The sequence below is a fragment of the Orcinus orca genome, chromosome 9 (assembly GCF_937001465.1).
Source record: "Orcinus orca chromosome 9, mOrcOrc1.1, whole genome shotgun sequence".
In the NCBI taxonomy this organism is placed as follows: domain Eukaryota; kingdom Metazoa; phylum Chordata; class Mammalia; order Artiodactyla; family Delphinidae; genus Orcinus; species Orcinus orca.
This window is the reverse complement of record NC_064567.1, coordinates 15668570-15685673: the sequence shown is the minus strand read 5'-3', so window position 1 is coordinate 15685673 and position 17104 is coordinate 15668570. Positions and strand designations below refer to the sequence as shown.

Below are 17104 nucleotides of genomic sequence, written 5' to 3'. Positions count from 1 at the left end.
GAGTCATACTTGTATTTCCTTGACCTTGTAGCAGAGGCTCAAATCCTCTGAATAAGAAGTAACTTCAATGAAGCAGTACAACTTTAGCAGACAATCTCAGACTAAAAGTTTGATGTGTTTAATATCCTTCATGTCCCCCCCAAAATGACAATCTAATTCACGCAGCTGGCAAAGCGAGACCTTGCTTCGCTACCTGATAACGATAATCATCGTTAACATGCCTATATGTTAATGGATTGGAATATTTTCAATGTACTTCCTCAAGCACTGTCATAATGCAGTAGTGATTAAAGCACTGGGCAAGACTCCAACTGACAATTAAATGACAATCCTATTAAAACTCTCAATTCTGTTCCAAACAACTGCACGTTCTGATGTGCAACAGTTCAGCCATGCATGGCTTAGCCACTATGAGAATAAAAAAGCTTCTGTTTTCCAATCAAATTAAGTATACCTTCTATCTGATGAAATTATTCATGTTTGCATTCTGTATATACAAAATGTTAAGTCAATCAAAATGTTAAGACTATCTCTACTCCTTGCTTGATTTTTTACTGGTAATTCTAAAGGCATTTACACAGTAATGCCACTAATAAACTGTCTCAAAATAAATGTCGTTTTAATTGTCCCTTCCAAAAGAAATACAATATAAGTATCAATAGTAAGGCAGAAGTCTGCATTTGTCCCATGTCAGTTTGATGGGTTATTTCACATCTATGCCAAAAATTGTTTCTGCAATTAATTTTTTTAAGATTCTGCTTTAGTGAGACTTGTTTTTCCTACCCATTGCATGTAAATGGATGAGCGTAATTCCCAACGTATTGTCGTTTTGGACTAATAACGAATCGGTTATTCTATGCAAGCTCTTTTGCGTTTGTTTTTTGGTAATGGCTCTTATGGGGCTCTGAATCACTCTGCAAGTATTTGATGGCAAACGATACAAGTTTTGTCATGAACTCTCAGTCCCTGAGCAGCTGTATTTGAGAACAGTTTGAAGTCTCAACTATGGTTTGCGTGGCCTGAGAACAGCCACTCACACAATCTACCAACAAAGTAAGTACGTGTGCCCCTATTGAAAATGCGGCCTGCTATCTTTCTCTTCTTTCTGCAGCTGAGCTTGAGATTTCTTGACTATTCAGGTAAAAATATGAGGAAAATCCAAATAAATGGAAAACAGTAAAAAAATAAATAAATAATAGCTTGAGTAATTATACCTTTCATCATAAATAATAATTTTTTTTTTTTTTTTTTTTTTTACTTGACGCAAAAAGAATAGACTAACAGATACTAAGAAGTCCACACCTCTGGTCTAGGCATATCAACCAAGTCTGGTTCCAATAGTTTGTGCATATTTATCGTGTACCATCTCAGTATCCTCTCCGTAAGTATGGTATGCGTTACTCTCAGTCAACAGCAATCCTCCCTTATCCAGCTCTTCAGTGGCTGTTTTTCCTCAAGGGCCTGGGCTTACCTGCAGGGAAAATGTTTGCCATTCCTTCTCCGGTTGCAGGAAAGCACTTACACTAAGCCTCGGCAATAAAGTATTCAAAGTAAAGTATCAACTCTTGGCATCTTTCAACCAATTATTTTATAATCACACATATAAAACGACGTAGACATACATATACACCACAATTTGTACGTTCCCCTCTAAAATGAAATAGTTCCACAGTTTAAAAGAAAAGAAAAAAATCGCTTTCCCACAAGAATTGTTTCTAAGCCTGGCCTTTCCACCGTGAGGTCTCCCTTTGCTGCCCTCTCATTCTGAGGCACCAAAGTTTCACCACAAGGAAACATATCATTAGGATAACTTTCAGATTAATAAGACAAAATATTAGGCTCCCTTGAATGAGCTCTCTGTCCAGCACTTACTCACTTAGGCCTCTTTTCCTGGCAGGATGTCTAATTTGGAGGTTCATGCATTAGTGATAACTGTACGACTTTACAAGTACTGTTAAGAAACGTAAAGATTTTATTTAGGAAGCCCAGACCCAGAGTCTCCCAAAGAATATGAGAAATAAATGGGGTAAGAAATGGAGAAAGAAATCTCCAGTTACTTCCCCAAGTCTACTCTCCTCAAATTAGGAAAGGCAGCAGGTTATAAATGCCAGCCCTAATGTAGGACCCTCTGAATATCTAATCTCTGAGAACTGTCTAGAGCAGGGAGGTGCGGAGCGTGTCGATGTTTCTGATTTGGGTATTTGATATTTATGGTTCTGTTGTCAACCAACCTTTCTATCTGTGATTTTCTGGTTAACCAGAGAAAACTATGACTCTTTCTTTAATCAGTACTCCTTCTATTAGCTCAGCATTTGACCCTCAAAGCCTCATGAAACCAGGAATGCAAAGTCTAACAAAATTGCTGAATTCGGTAAGAGAATTACAGGTTTATACTCTACTTTTATTTTGTCTTCTAACAGCCTTCATCCTATAGCCCCATTCCTGATCTTTAGTATATAAAAGTGTTGTCGGAACTTTCTCTGCATTATTACTGGAATCTGAACCATTGAACTTTAGCCTTTTGTACTCTGTATTTCAAATTCTATGAGTTAAAAGCTTAGAGGCTCTTGCAGAATCTAGAGGAAAAGTAAAAGAATCCCTCATTATGACTTTTATCTCACAAATTACTTATACTTGCAGCCAAGCATTATTTTGGTTACATGTTACCATATTCACAAGGGACTAGGTACAGGCAGAGACATAGACGTATTGTACAAGAAGAGAGTTTAAGAGAAAGAGATTAAGAGAGACCAAGAAAGCAAGAGATTGAGGCTTCAAAGCATAGGCCCAAATCCTAAACTTTCTCAGTTCTGAATGACATAAGAAAATGTTGATGAAATATTTAACTTGTCATTATTTCATCTTATTTCTCTTTCAAAAGTTATTTTGCTTCCCCAAATCTCGATTCCATCTCTTCTAGTACTTACATGACCACCAGCCCTCATTCATACTACCTCGTCCAGTGGAGATTCCAAGCACCTTCCAGGCCTAATCCAATCACCGTCAAGCCCTTTTCTTTCAACCTAAACCACCTATAGCCAGCCCCCGTACTGTTCTAAGGTGACTGTTCTCTCTTTTGTGCCCATAGGGAAGACTTTCATGTTTCGCTACAAGATTCCAATGACCTTGGTTATAAAGTCCTGAACTTTAATAATGGGTGGTTTGAGAAGCTGTAAGTATTCTAATGACTTCAGTGAAAGACTCTCTTTTTATCACTTCTTAGTAGTTCGCTAACTTCAAAGTTTCTAGTCAAACCTAAAGATTAGCAGTCCTGAGTCCCGGAGTAAACATCTGGTCCTGACCTTTACCATCTTTGAGACCCTAAACAATGAGGTCTCAAAGTAACATCTGTAATAAGTTCCTATCTTGTTTAGCTCCCAGGGGCAACATGAAGGTTCAAACGGAACTGCATTAGACACACTGTCAACATTTAAGTGATATGCGAACAAAACGGAACATGCAAAACACCTGCTGGAAACTTCCTCCCTGGGAGATGGAAATGGGACGTTGTCCTCACCTCTGGATTCATGGAACTCCAGTGTGACGTGGGCATCAAATCCGAGGCTGAAGTAATTATTGAAAACATTCAGAGGAAGCTGCAATGATGAAGAAAGGCAGAGGTGAAGTTGTGTGTGACCAGGCAAAAAGAGGAAAATAAAACCTAAAGCCAGACACTTGTCTCTGGGGCAAGTCCCTGGGAGGACGATCAATTAAAACTCAAGGCAGGGTGTCTACGTGGAAGGAACAACAGATTTTTGAATTAATTCTTTAGTGAAAGCTCAACTCAAACGATACTCCTAAGAATTTTAAATAGTTTAGGAAAAAAGGGATACAAATACAAATTATTCAATGAGAACCATTCTTGTGTATATTGTAATAAGAGAACCTCATAAGCGGAGGGATGCACATTTGTAATAGTTACACAGGATGATTCAACAAGCAAACTTAGCAAGTAAATTCAATTGTAAGGATCGTGTCTAACCTTCTTAATCAGTGGATGCAAGTTTTTTCAAGAATTTACGTTCAGCATATTAATACTGCAACTTAAAATGAATAACATTTGTTTACCCTTCACTTATTTTCCAAAAAACTACATTTTTTGACAAAAGTCATGTAAGCAATAAGTCAGTGGGAGCCCTTCAGCTATTCTCAACCTAGAGGAAATATAAAAATAAAAATATATGTGTGTGTGTGTGTGTGTGTGTGTGTGTGTATTTATCAGTATTCAGATTCCTATTTAGTCTATCAACTCTAATCTTTAATATGACTGTGAAATATGCAACGCAGACACACAGATACACATACAAGCCTTAGCTTTCCTTCCCAGAGTCCTCTGGGTCCCTGGCTGTTACTGCTACAAGCTGAGTAAAGGAAAGAACAAACTATGCAGCCTAAAGTCCTGCATTAAAACTACAAAGCTGATATGATTTGAAAGCTTCAGTTGAATTAGAAAAGCATGTGGAAAATGCTAGAAGGCAAATGGTGGTTCTTACACTTTTCCTTCTGCAACTCAGAATGAAAGATAAACGTTAAAAGTAAATGGAGGGGCTTCCCTGGTGGCGCAGTGGTTGAGAGTCCGCCTGCTGATGCAGGGGACACGGGTTCGTGCCCTGGTCCGGGAAGATCCCACATGCCGCGGAGCGGCTAGGCCCGTGAGCCATGGCCGCTGAGCCTGCGCGTCCGGAGCCTGTGCTCCGCAACGGGAGAGGCCACAACAGTGAGAGGCCAATGTACCGCAAAAAAAAAAAAAAAAAAAAAAAAAAAGGAAATGGAGAGGTAATTTTATCTCAGCCTACATAATGTTTCCAGATAATTATCAGGTTTATCCTCCAGATAGAAATGCACTTCTCTTCTATTAGAAATAAGTGTTTGGCCTCAAGATTTCAAAAGTAAGTTTATTACAGGGTTTCATATGCCCCTTGATCAGTAAGATTTTCTGTTTGACTAGAGCGATAATCGTGTCCCATTAAGAGAAAAATGAAATGAGAGGAAGAGTCAGAGGGAGAGCAAGAGAGATATTAATGCAGAAAGAGAAAAACTGAAATAAAGGATGAACCCTTCGATGGAACGCCGAGTCAGAGCTTGTACTGATTCAGAGGTCAGATCAGCCCTTAGAAGTGGTTACAACCGACTAGAGAACAGGGAGAGAAACTAAACACACAGAACCTTGCCAAAACATGTCTCACTCTCCTGGCTTCAAATATGAGAATGTCCAGTTCCTGCACTGAAACAAAATACAAGTCCTTAGTAATGACAGCAAGGGTTGGTGATCCTGCCAAAAGCGCAGATATGTTCATTTCTCCCATTTATGCTCTTTTGGCTACAATTCTAACCCATGTCTTAGCATCCACTGATAACTTAGGAGAACATCTGGTCACCATCCCCTAAATAACATCACAATTTAGTCTGTTATTAAGTTCTTATTCATATTTTCCAGGAAAAATTGCCCTGATTTCCTACACATCTCCTCAAAAATTCACTTTCAAAACCCTTTAATTATCTGGATTAATGTTCCCAGGCTGCACCAAGAAGTCTTTCCATTTCTTAAGCTATTGGGAAGAGAATTAAATATAGATTGCTATTGAGGATCTAACCATTCCAAGTTGAGTGGGGATAGGTCCATAACATTTCCATATGGTACACTTCTTTGTACTTCAGCTGTTTTCTATCCAATTTCTGTAAGTCAAATACATTAGGAAGAAGTATTATATCCCAAGATGACACTTGTTTAAACAACATTGTGACGTTATGAACTCAAGATCAACTGAGCAATCATGATATCTACTAACAACCTTATAGTTTCTGGATCATAGTTTAGGTGAAAAAACCATGAAGGTAAGACAAAACATGTTTTAACCAATTTTAGCCAAATAAGTAACTTGAGCATCTATCACAATTGGTCAGGATCATGGTACTAATCAGTAAAGGTGCACTGATTTGGTCTAAAATGATATCGAATTTTAAGGCTGAAACCACCATGAAATCTTGGCCTCAATCGATGGCACAACCCAATATAGCAGGGATGCTGTTTAAGTACAGATGCCTGGGCCTTCACCCGGCACCTACTTAATCAGAATCACTGGGAATAGGACCTTGTAATCTGCATTTTATAGGCACACCTGGAGATTCTTACACAACAAAAATTTGAAAACACTGTTGTAGAAGAAAAGTGGAAAGTAATAGAAAGCAAGTGTCTACTCAGAAACCTGTCAAATTTATCTGAGATTGAGGCCAGAACTTAAAGCCAAATGTTCCCCTGAAGCTCTATAGTAGCATTTTTACAATTATGTCCCTTGGTTTGTCTTGGGTTGAGATACAAGTTCAATCACTGAAGGAAAAACACTAAGTCAAACATTTATTTAGGCATCTTGATGTCCCAATCAAGTGATGAAATTGAAATATTTGCTATCAGACCAGAAATCTCAGGCATTTATCTTTCTTTTGAAAGACCCTGTGCCTAATGCTTCAGATCATACGATTTTTTTAAACTTCTCATAGGTTAAGAGTTTGCAATGAATTTGAAAGATTAGAAAACTGATATATTTCTTTCTGGTGTGGAGTTTGAGGACAGAGAACAGCTCCCTGCGCTATGGAAGTAGGTAGGAAATCTTGGTCTTTAGAAGTCTACGGGGCAGAATCATCAGGAAGTGTTATACTCATAGCCCTAGTAGCCGTCAACTCAAACACCGTCCTGTCATCTCATAGGAAGGAATCAGCACATGACCCTCCAGCCAGGAACGTATTTCCTGTGACTCAGGCAGATACTCCAGGGTTAGCTTTCTGCTGAAGGAAGAACTCTCTAACCTTACACACGCCATCTTCGAGTTCTTCTGGAGGCAAGTCTGGGTTTCTTTCCACATGGAGGTTCCAGCGATCTAGCTGTACAATGGTCCCATCTTCTACTTGGCAAAGGATCTTAGAAACAGGTTCATCAGTGTAGCCCTAAGGAATCAAAGAGCACACACATTGCTGTCTGCAGTAGGGAACAGTACAGCCAAAGGTATTTCATGCAAGGCAGAGCCCTTGTTCTACGGCTGTTTATTTTGCAATTAGCAAGGCTGGGAGAGTAAACTGTTTTCCTTGAGGTACTTAGAATTTAAGACAATAGGCATGGGTAATGTGCACAGAAATACTAACTCTAGCTGGTTTGAGCTGAGGAATGACTTTTGCCAGCACCAAGAACCAACAGCCACCGGCAGGCTTTTGAGATCCATGCTGGATGGCTGTTTCTATCAGAATGAAAACAGGTCGCCCCCGGCCTCCTACTAGAGGAATTTGGAGGATACACAGAACAAGTGTATGTGGAAAAGCGGGAAAAGAATCAAGGTGACATCGGCTAGACAATTTCTTTCACTGACGTTCCATTTCACTCACCTCTCCCTGACCTTGTACTGGGACACCATTCCTAGGGCAAGTCTGACTGAGGAATAGCCCTGCTAGGGAGCTAGCTACTTACTCCTTGAGCACACATTACTGATAGCACGATTATTAAGGACAGTCAAGTCACTGATTTGGATAAGAGGAATTAATACCAATAATACATTTAGCTGCTTCATGTAAATATATTTATTATTTATACTATGCTTACTTAAAAAAAGAAAGACCGATGGGAGGTTAATTCATCCAAGGCCAAATAAATATCTGCTAATATCTGGACATAATTATCACCTATGGGAGTTGAATGCACCCAAAAGCCAGAGTAACATCTGCTAATATCTGAAGATAATTTTCATGGAGCTCAGCCCAGGCAATGGTCTCATATGAGCAGTTAAAAAGCTGGTGGGGCAGCATATGTTAGCATATTGTGCTTTCTTATTTTCTTAGTACTATAAAAATAATGATGATGATGATGATAAAATGGCTGGTTAGTGACAGGTAAACTACTTTCAACAAGCTTTCCTGAATTGGCTCCATGTTGAAAAGGACAGTTGGTTACCTGTATAACCAACAGTTGGTTACCTGTATAACCTGTATAAAATCATGACGACACTGACCAGAAATCTAAATGCTCAAACAAAGCCATAACTCTTCCAGGATTGTAACTCTGAACCAGACTCACTCTTCTGGAGAGGACTGGGGGTCAGGAGCAATTCAAGTCTCTGGGATTGTTTAACATGAGGACCTAAGGCCAACCCACCCTCTTTAGTGGGTACCTCAAAAAGCCCCAGGCCTGTGTACTAACCCCCATTTTTTTTTTAATATAAAATGTTCCCTTCTTCTCTAGCTGACTGTAAGTTTAAATTGAAGAAGTCACCAGATAAAACCATGGTTCATGGGGGACCTTGATTCTCAACTCTAACTTGGTCCTTGAACAAGAGTAGCATGTGCCCCTTCCACTTGAGCATCTGTGGGTTTGGAGATCTGTTGCTGGATGACATGGGCAGCCCCTGAGGGCAGTTCTTACCCCTCCCCAGTTGAGAGTTCGAGCCAGGTCGTTCCCAGTCCCCAGAGGAAGGACCCCAACCGGAGGCTGAGGGCTCAGCTGCAGTTCATCCAGAATGGAAAGGATCCAGCCCACCTACAGACATTTTGGGGACCAGAAGAGATATAAGGAAGACAGATAAGTTACAAAGACGACAACCTGAGAACAGGAGCCTTTAAAAGGAGCAAATAGAACAGTTCTACTTTTCTTTAAAACATGCATGTTTTAATCCAGCGACCAGGGAACTGAAAGACCACTTATCTCAAGCAGTTTCACAATGGCAAGTCTCTTATAGGAAAAAGAACCATTTTGTATATGCTGTATCATATAAGCAAAACTAGACCCATTCATCTGTGTGTTACCTAGAGATGTACTTTACAATTCAGGAGAGTTTACAGTTTAGGGAGGTATGTACATAGGGCACTGCAGGAAATCTAAGACTCAGGAGCAGACTAACCTCAATTCTGGCCCATATTGGCTTCGTAATCTTGATTAAGTTATTTAACCTCACAGACTCATTTATCTGATTTTCAAAATGGAGATAATGCCTACCTCACAAGATCGTTTATAGATTAAACTAAAACGTATATAAAACCCTCATTATGGTGCATGGCCCATGTAAGCACTTATTAAATGGTTACTCTCCATGTTGTCTTAGAAATTAGTCGTGCTTTCCTAAATATCCCTACATTCCCCTTAATGAAACATTATGAAAACATAATTATGGATGAACTTAGTACTTATTATAAGTTTAGGCAGAAAACAGATACTTATATACTAGAATCATATTCCTGTTTAATCTTTTTCTAAGATAAATAATACTTTGGGTTTAGTCTTATTATAACTGTTTAGAAAAATTACCCCAAACTTGGAAATACCAAAAAGAAACTTGCATATCCTCACAATGTCATTCTAGAGTAGTGTCACAGGCTTATCTAAGAACTTTATGACTGTAGGTTAACTTGAGGATTTCTGTCCTGCAGAGGTACAAATGTCAAGAAGAGATCACTTTAAAGGTTATGGTTCTATTCTCCCATAAGGGCATAAACTAATTTTGTCTCAAATTTAGAAAAATTATTTTGGTATAAACTACATAATCATTTTCCTCTTCTTGTATTATCTTGCTGATTCCTTTATTAAAAAGCTAAATAGGGCTTCCCTGGTGGCGCAGTGGTTGAGAATCTGCCTGCTAATGCAGGGGACACGGGTTCGAGCCCTGGTCTGGGAGGATCCCACATGCCATGGAGCAACTAGGCCCGTAGCCACAACTACTGAGCCTGCGCGTCTGGAGCCTGTGCTCCGCAACAAGAGAGGCCGCGATAGTGAGAGGCCCGCGTACCGCGATGAAGAGTGGCCCCCGCTTGCCACAACTAGAGAAAGCCTTCACACAGAAACGAAGACGCAACACAGCAAAAATAAATTAATTAATAAACTCCTACCCTCAACATCTTCTTAAAAAAAAAGAAAAAAAAAGCTAAATAAATTTTTGACATGTATTCATTCTAAATTTGTATAATTATTTAAAAAAATTTTTTTAAATTGTACTTTAATTGTACATTTATTGAACACTACTGCATATAAAACATGGAACTAAGTAATTGAAATAAAAAGGTAAATGAACTACACTAAGATAGGTAAGGCAGAATGCCTGCTCTCCAGGAGTTTACAATTAACAAAAAGAGAGACATACTGATTGCTTTCTATGTGCTAGTCCCTGAGCAAATTTTTCTACTGAATTATCTTATTAAGCTTCAAAACAACTCTCTACAATAGATATAATTTTTGTCTTCATTTTGTAGATAAGGAAACCAAGACTTGGAAGGTTTAGTGACCTCCTTAATCATGTGCGAGGTAGAGCTGACATTCAAAGCTAGGTTTGCCACACACCAAAGGCCAACCTCTTAGCCACTCTGGTGCAGGGGACCTTTCAGTAAAGAACTAAACCCGGCTCTAGATGTGGCCTGAACATCCCTGAGACCATGGCATGTAACTTGGGAACCCGTGGAACACTGGGGAAAACTTGGAAATTGCTTAGTCAAATTCAGCTAATTTGCAGATTTATTAACTGAGGTACACAGAGGTCATGTTATTTGCTCAAGACAAAATAATCAAAAGTGGCAGAGTCGGAGTCATGCCAGGTCTGTTGACTTGCATCTAAAATCCTTTCTCCTCCAAGATGAGTACTTCCCAGGATGTCAAACTTGCCCATCTGGCAAGAAATCTAAAACTGTCTTTACGTTCTAGAAAGGGATATCACTATGTTCATCCAAAGTGGTAAACTAAAAATCCAGACCTACACTAGTGTCCAAAATCCCCCCCTTTCCCCCAAACTGGGCGATTTGCTCCTAGACAAGTCCTTAGATTTCCAGCCAGCACTTCTTTAGCTCTTCCCTTACACACAATACTCACTAACCTTGCTAACTGAAGTAAAGGGAAAAAATGCCAGATGCTAAAGTAGTGCTGATGACTATGTTAGCTATTGCTCCTGAGCTGCTAAAAGCACAAACTAGACACGGTAAAAGCAGGTGCCTCTAATAAACTACAAGAAGGGGATTTAAAAGTCATTAAAAAGGATGTGAAAACTCAGAAATCCCAACAAACTGGGATCGCTGGCTGCGACTGTAAACAGCCCTGAGTAGAAACAGAGACTCTCAGAAATGCGGTGGAACTTTCTAGAAACCAATTCAATATCCCATACAGAGCAGGGAAGAGAAGGAAGTCTCTTTAAAACTTCTGAGAGATGATCATGCAGACCTCAGTCCATTTACCTTTAGGGAGATTTTCGTTATGTTTATTTGAAATAGGTCTATCTTTTCTGAGTAAAGATAATGCTATGAGTTCACACTTTCAACACCCCATTTCACTCTAGACACAAACATGGGAGGGAAAAAAAGTCTTCATGGGCCAGAAACAAATGAAGATCAAAATGGCAAGCAGAGGAAACCAGGAGTTTGGCTTCTGTCTGATTAGGGGGAATAAAAGTTCACCCCTGGCTGGTAGGAGGCTGTGTATGAACCAGGCTCCCCACTGGCCAGCAGAAAGGAGGCCAAGAAGAGAGGGTGAGGGATCACTGCCTGAGTCCATAACCCATAGAAAGTTGGGATGCCTTAAGGCTCGAGGCACACAGCCTCTCTCTAACAGTGCGTCCAAATTCCCACGAGCTCAATGACACCCCTGAAACACCCCTGACATGGCTGCAGGATGGGAGCCTTAGCCACTTAAAGAAAACCCGACTCTACTCTCAGGATCCTGAAACCATTCAAACTACTAGAAAGGATTAGTAAAAGGAGGCAGAGAAAGAAAAAGGAAAAATCATAAAAATACAACTACCATACGACACAGCAATCCCACTCCTGGGCATATACCCTGAGAAAACCATAATTCAAAAAGAGTCATGTACCACAATGTTCACTGCAGCACTATTTACAATGGCCAGGACATGGAAGCAACCTAAGTGTCCATCAACAGATGAATGCATAAAGAAGATGCGGCACATATATACAATGGAATATTACTCAGCCATAAAAAGAAACGAAATTGAGTTATTTGTAGTGAGGTGGATGGACCTAGGATCTGTCATACAGAGTGGAGTAAGTCAGAAAGAGAAAAATAAATACCATATGCTAACACATACATATGGAATCTAAAAAAAAAAATGGTTCTGAAGAACCTAGGGGCAAGACAGGAATAAAGACGCAGACGTAGAGAATGGGCTTCAGGACACAGGAAGGGGGAAGGGTAAGCTGGGACGATTTGAGGGAGTGGCATGGGCATATATACACTACCAAATGTAAAATAGCTAGTGGGAAGCAGCCGCATAGCACAGGGAGATCAGCTCGGTGCTTTGTGACCACCTAGAGGGGTGGGATAGGGAGGGTGGGAGGGAGACGCAAGAGGGAGGAGATATGGGGATATATGTATATGCATAGCTGAGTCACTTTGTTGTAAAGCAGAAAGTAACACACCATTGTAAAGCAATTATACTCCAATAAAGGTGTTAAAAAAAAAAAAGAAAAAGGAAAAATCAAACACATCAAAACAACTTCCTCTGAACACGAGCCTGCAGAGAGAGATTCTAAATCCCAGGAAGAACGCTAATGGTAAGATGGATGGGAAGGTTAGAGGAATAATTCACAGCCCATGAAACACAAATAATTTTCAAATAACTTTGAAATAAGTGTCCCATACCTTCCACGAATTGATAAGGTGTCTTCTAATAGTCCTTTGATCAGTATAATTGTCCTCATTCAAACCTTAAGAGCTGTTCCTGTTCCTGTTTTTGTTTTCTGAGAAGGTTGCCAAGAATGCACATGAAACTGTGGTGTGTGGTTCCACACAAAACGCCATGGGCCCTCCGGACCCTTTGATTTTCGCTTTCTTCTCAATTGATTTGCTTTACAAAAATGCATAAATAGATTCTATCTTCTTTTTCCAACAGCCAGTTATTCAATTAGTTAATTTTCCCCTGAACACAAGCAGATAATCTTAGTATCTCATCATTACACAACGCTTGGAGCCATCAAACGTCTCCTGCCTTTCACAGCAGAGATTTCTTTTTTTTGGCTTGAAATTCCCTCAGGTACAATCCATGTTAGGCTAACAGTTCTTTGGCTGAAGTAGGCCCGTATCTCTCCTTTGCACAACACCTGAATAGTTGTTCTCATCCAAGAGCTACATCGTCACTACCCAACAACCAGCTTCCTCAGAAGGCAACATAACATAGGCGTGCAGGGAAGGCACAGAGCTGCGAGGAGCCCAGCTGCGTCTGAAGCCTGGCTCCATCACCTACCGAAACTCACGGAGCCAGTGAGTCACTTAATCTAAGTTCCCTCCTGTGTAAAAAGGGATAACAGTACCTGCCTCATAGGGGTATTTTACCAACTAAATAACATGGAGACATTGCTTAGCATGTGCCTGACAAATAGGAAATGCTAAATTAACATTAACTGCTATGATTAAGATATACTTTTCTTCCTCTTTCTTTACTTCATCCATAAAGGTCCAGTTTCCTAGAAGCAACATGCCCTCTTCCTGTCTCTCCACTTAAAGAAAAGTTGAGTCTCAAAGTTCACAAATCACTCCCACCTTTGACTGCCATCAAGTCACAAAAATCTCTCTTTCATAGACTATCACAAACAGTAAAAGCCAAGCTACACTGCAGCATAAAAAGGAGGGAGGGAGGGAGGGAGGGAGAGAGGGGGAGGGAGGGAGGGAGGGAGAGAGGGGGAGGGAGGGAGGGAGGGAGGGGGGGGAGGGAGAGAGGGGGGGAGGGAGGGAGGGAGGGAGGGGGGAGGGAGGGAGGGAGGGGGAGGGGGGAGGGAGGGAGGGAGAGAATATGGAACAAATACACCTACAATAGCAGGAGACATAAAAGATCTTGAGTAATAATCCGTGTACTTGCCCCTATGAAAGCAAAACTATGCAAAAGTCTTAAGGTCCAAAGCTGTTATCGGAGGCCCTCCCTTCCCAGGACCGTGCTCCTGCCGGAAGTCCAGACTGCAGGTTCGTGGGCAGCGACTGTGTTTGCTGGGGCTTTCGCATGACCCCAGATCCTCTCCACCAGCTTGACCAGCACCCCTTCAATTAAACTTCATTAATTGCAACACACACCGCTTTGCATCTTTCCCATCACAACTGAAGAAAACTCTCTGGATTGGGCAAGATCATCTTCCAGGTGGCAGAGGTCCTTTCTGCCTTTGTGTTAGGAAATGCAGGGCTGACGGGGCTAGAACACCAGGGTGCTGGGCTTCGGCCCTGAGCAGAGCAGCCCAGCCAGACCTGCAGCCGCAGCAGCTGCCTGATGCTGCCACCCCCTGGCCCTGTTCAGCTGTAACCATCACTGAATATTTCCCAAGTGCACATGGAACAACGTTTTCATTCGGCAATATGCTAACATTAGCGTTGGCTGAGGGGTGGAGAGGGCCGTGAATTGACATTTTCTCTGAACGAAGCAGATGCACAGTTGCCTTTCCTCATATCATCTGCAGGCAGAAACGTGAGGGATACCCACACGGAGAAATCACAGGAGAACGAGGGCAACGTTTCTGCACCCAGAAAGATCATCAAAACGCAGCATTTGACAACTGGGTTCCCTTTCTTACATGTACACAATGATTCTTCCTTTCGATATTTTCATATTTGCACTCAATAGTTTACAAAGTCACTCTGTGTTAAAAGAAATGTTTAAAATCGAGATACTAGTCAAGGTATGAGCTTTTTTGAAACAGAATGTAGATTTAGGCTATCCATCCTCTCATCGGCAAGAGGACAACTGGGGGTGTACCAAGCTCTTCTTCAAGAGAGGCTGGGACGTCGGGGTGCTGAGGGAGAAGAGGCCTGTGGAACCATCTGCTGGCCCCGTCAATTAAAGGGGAATAATAATGCTTTCTTCCCTGCTCCGGCTGTAGTGAGTCGGGGCGTGGGGGGGCCTACTGTGTAGAATGTCTCCTCATCTAGGGAAGCCAGTGGAATCATAAATAAGCATAAGTGTGTGGCTCAAGTCCATTTAATCCCAGCCCTTCGGAAAGACGTTAACAGGGTTAAGGGTGGACCTTCGGATCCAGCCCAGCTCATCAAGGCCAAGGGCAGGTACGGAGGGATCATGTTTCACCTTAAGGATCCATAATGAGGGGAAGGGACCTGTGACCCTACTGTCTCAGTTCACGCACTCCTCGATATTTAACCAAGGTGGCAGCCATGGGGAGCTGGCTGGGTGGAGATGTGGCCGAGGAGAGGAGAGAATACAAATTTACCCCGTGACCAAAGAGAGACTGTTTCTAGTTTAAAAACATGAAGGTTTGAGATCATTCTGAGTTAGTTTTCTCTCACCCTAGAGATCAAAGATGGGACCAGCCCATTGGAAACCTGCAACTATGTGACAACCTCAGGATTACGCAAACCACTTACAAAGAGACCACACCTGGGCCACCTTCCTCTGCAGCCGTCACTGGCCTTGTGTGGTGACGGACTGCTTGAACACGGCTGATCTCGACTGGAGGCGCTGTAAATTTAAAATATATGCTAGATTCTGAAGACAGTCCAAATTGAGCATAAAATATCCCACGAATGACTTTATACTGATTGCATGTTGAAATGATAATATCTTGGACATAGTGGGTTAAATAAAATATATTATAAAATTAATTTAACCTGCTGCTTCTTAGATTTTTCTAAGAAAAATCTTTTAAGTTTTTCTAGAAAACTTCAAATGTAACAATGCGGCTTGCATTATAGTTCTCTTGAACAGCAATGGTCTATACTAACATAATGCTACAGCTGTGAAGACCCTTAGGGATCCAAACGTATCCCTTGCAGATTTAGAATGTCTCAGAAGAAGTTAGGGAACCTTCCAAAGCACCTCTTCCTCCTCCAACTGCAGTACCTCCCTCCCTGCACTTTTTACCAGGATAAAATTAAAGTAACTCATACTGAAGCCGAATAACTTTTCTCCAATTAATGCAACGTGTCTATATATTTAATAAGACCTTGTACACACACTAATGTGATTGAGGGTTAACGTATCCTCATCCTAACCCATCAAAAATATTCCATATCTGATTCCTCCTGGGACCTTGTCACTGACAGAATTCTGACAGCCTCTACAGTGACAGATACACTCACTAAATAAAGGGTGAGCACCTTATGTCACATATATACCCGACACTTCACTTGCCTCGAGCCAACAGCTTTTCTTCATGCATCCATCAGGATGCCTCTTCTTTATATAAACACTCAAAATTTAAAGTTTCATAGTCGAAACTGATAAAAATGTCAATCACGTACCTTGATAAACGTTTCATAAACCCCATATATCTTTTACAAAACATCTAACAAGGTAAAATAAAATAAAACCTGATTTTACGTAAGGTATAAGATATGCAAAGCTTTGGGCTTCCCTGGTGGCGCAGTGGTTGAGAGTCTGCCTGGCGTTGCAGGAGACACGGGTTCGTGCCCCCGTGCGGGAAGATCCCACGTGCCGCGGAGCGGCTGGGCCCGTGAGCCATGGCCGCTGAGCCTGCGCGTCTGGAGCCTGTGCTCCGCAATGGGAGAGGCCACAACAGTGAGAGGCCCGCGTACCGCAAAAAAAAAAAAAAAAGATATGCAAAGTTTTGATTCTGCATGACTGGACTACAGAGGTTACCACTGAGAAAAATAACTAGTTCAAAAGTATGCATCAGTTCTAGGGGAAATACACTACTTTTCATGGCTGTTGTAAAGGACCCATGTATAAACGTCTAGTGCAGCTGTGAGTTATGTAGAAGGATGTGAAAATTGAAGTTAGGATCACAGATAAGGTACCAAAAAAGAAAAAGTGCCTATACTATAATTGAAAAGTTACATTTAGCCTTGTGGAATACCCGTTAATATGGTCTATTTAAAGAAGAGATGCTAGAAAAGCTGGGGAACAAGGTAGTCTGCGTGTCGAGTAGTGACATTAATGGCACCAGAGAGTATAGAAATTCAACACTGTGATTTGATCTGGTCATTAGGTCCCAATAGGGAGGTACCAAGTCTCTCTCATTCTGGGTTTTGTCCCAGACACTCTCTTGAAACTATTTCTTGAAAACCAGCAGTTACTTCCTAGTCTCCAAATCCACAGTAATTCCTGTCTCTTCTTAAGAATGTAACCACTGCCTCTGTCTTGAAACTCCTTTTGGGTTTTTTTTTTTTTTTTCCTCAACA

At 41.2% G+C, this 17104-nt stretch overlaps 1 protein-coding gene across 2 annotated transcripts in view; it reads right to left on the bottom strand.

Annotated features, from left to right (window-relative positions):
* The window catches only part of DGKI (diacylglycerol kinase iota), a 448623-nt gene that overhangs the window by 182723 nt on the left and 248796 nt on the right, over nt 1-17104 (bottom strand). For both annotated transcript variants that reach the window (XR_004484538.2, XM_033432383.2), the window contains exons 13-15: nt 8405-8518; nt 6805-6942; nt 3518-3596 (exon numbers count right to left, since the gene is read on the bottom strand). Coding sequence is in view for 1 of the 2 variants with exons in the window: in XM_033432383.2 (XP_033288274.2) it covers nt 3518-3596; nt 6805-6942; nt 8405-8518 (331 nt within the window). In the remaining variant the exon portion in view is untranslated. The remainder of the gene's footprint in view (nt 1-3517; nt 3597-6804; nt 6943-8404; nt 8519-17104) is intronic.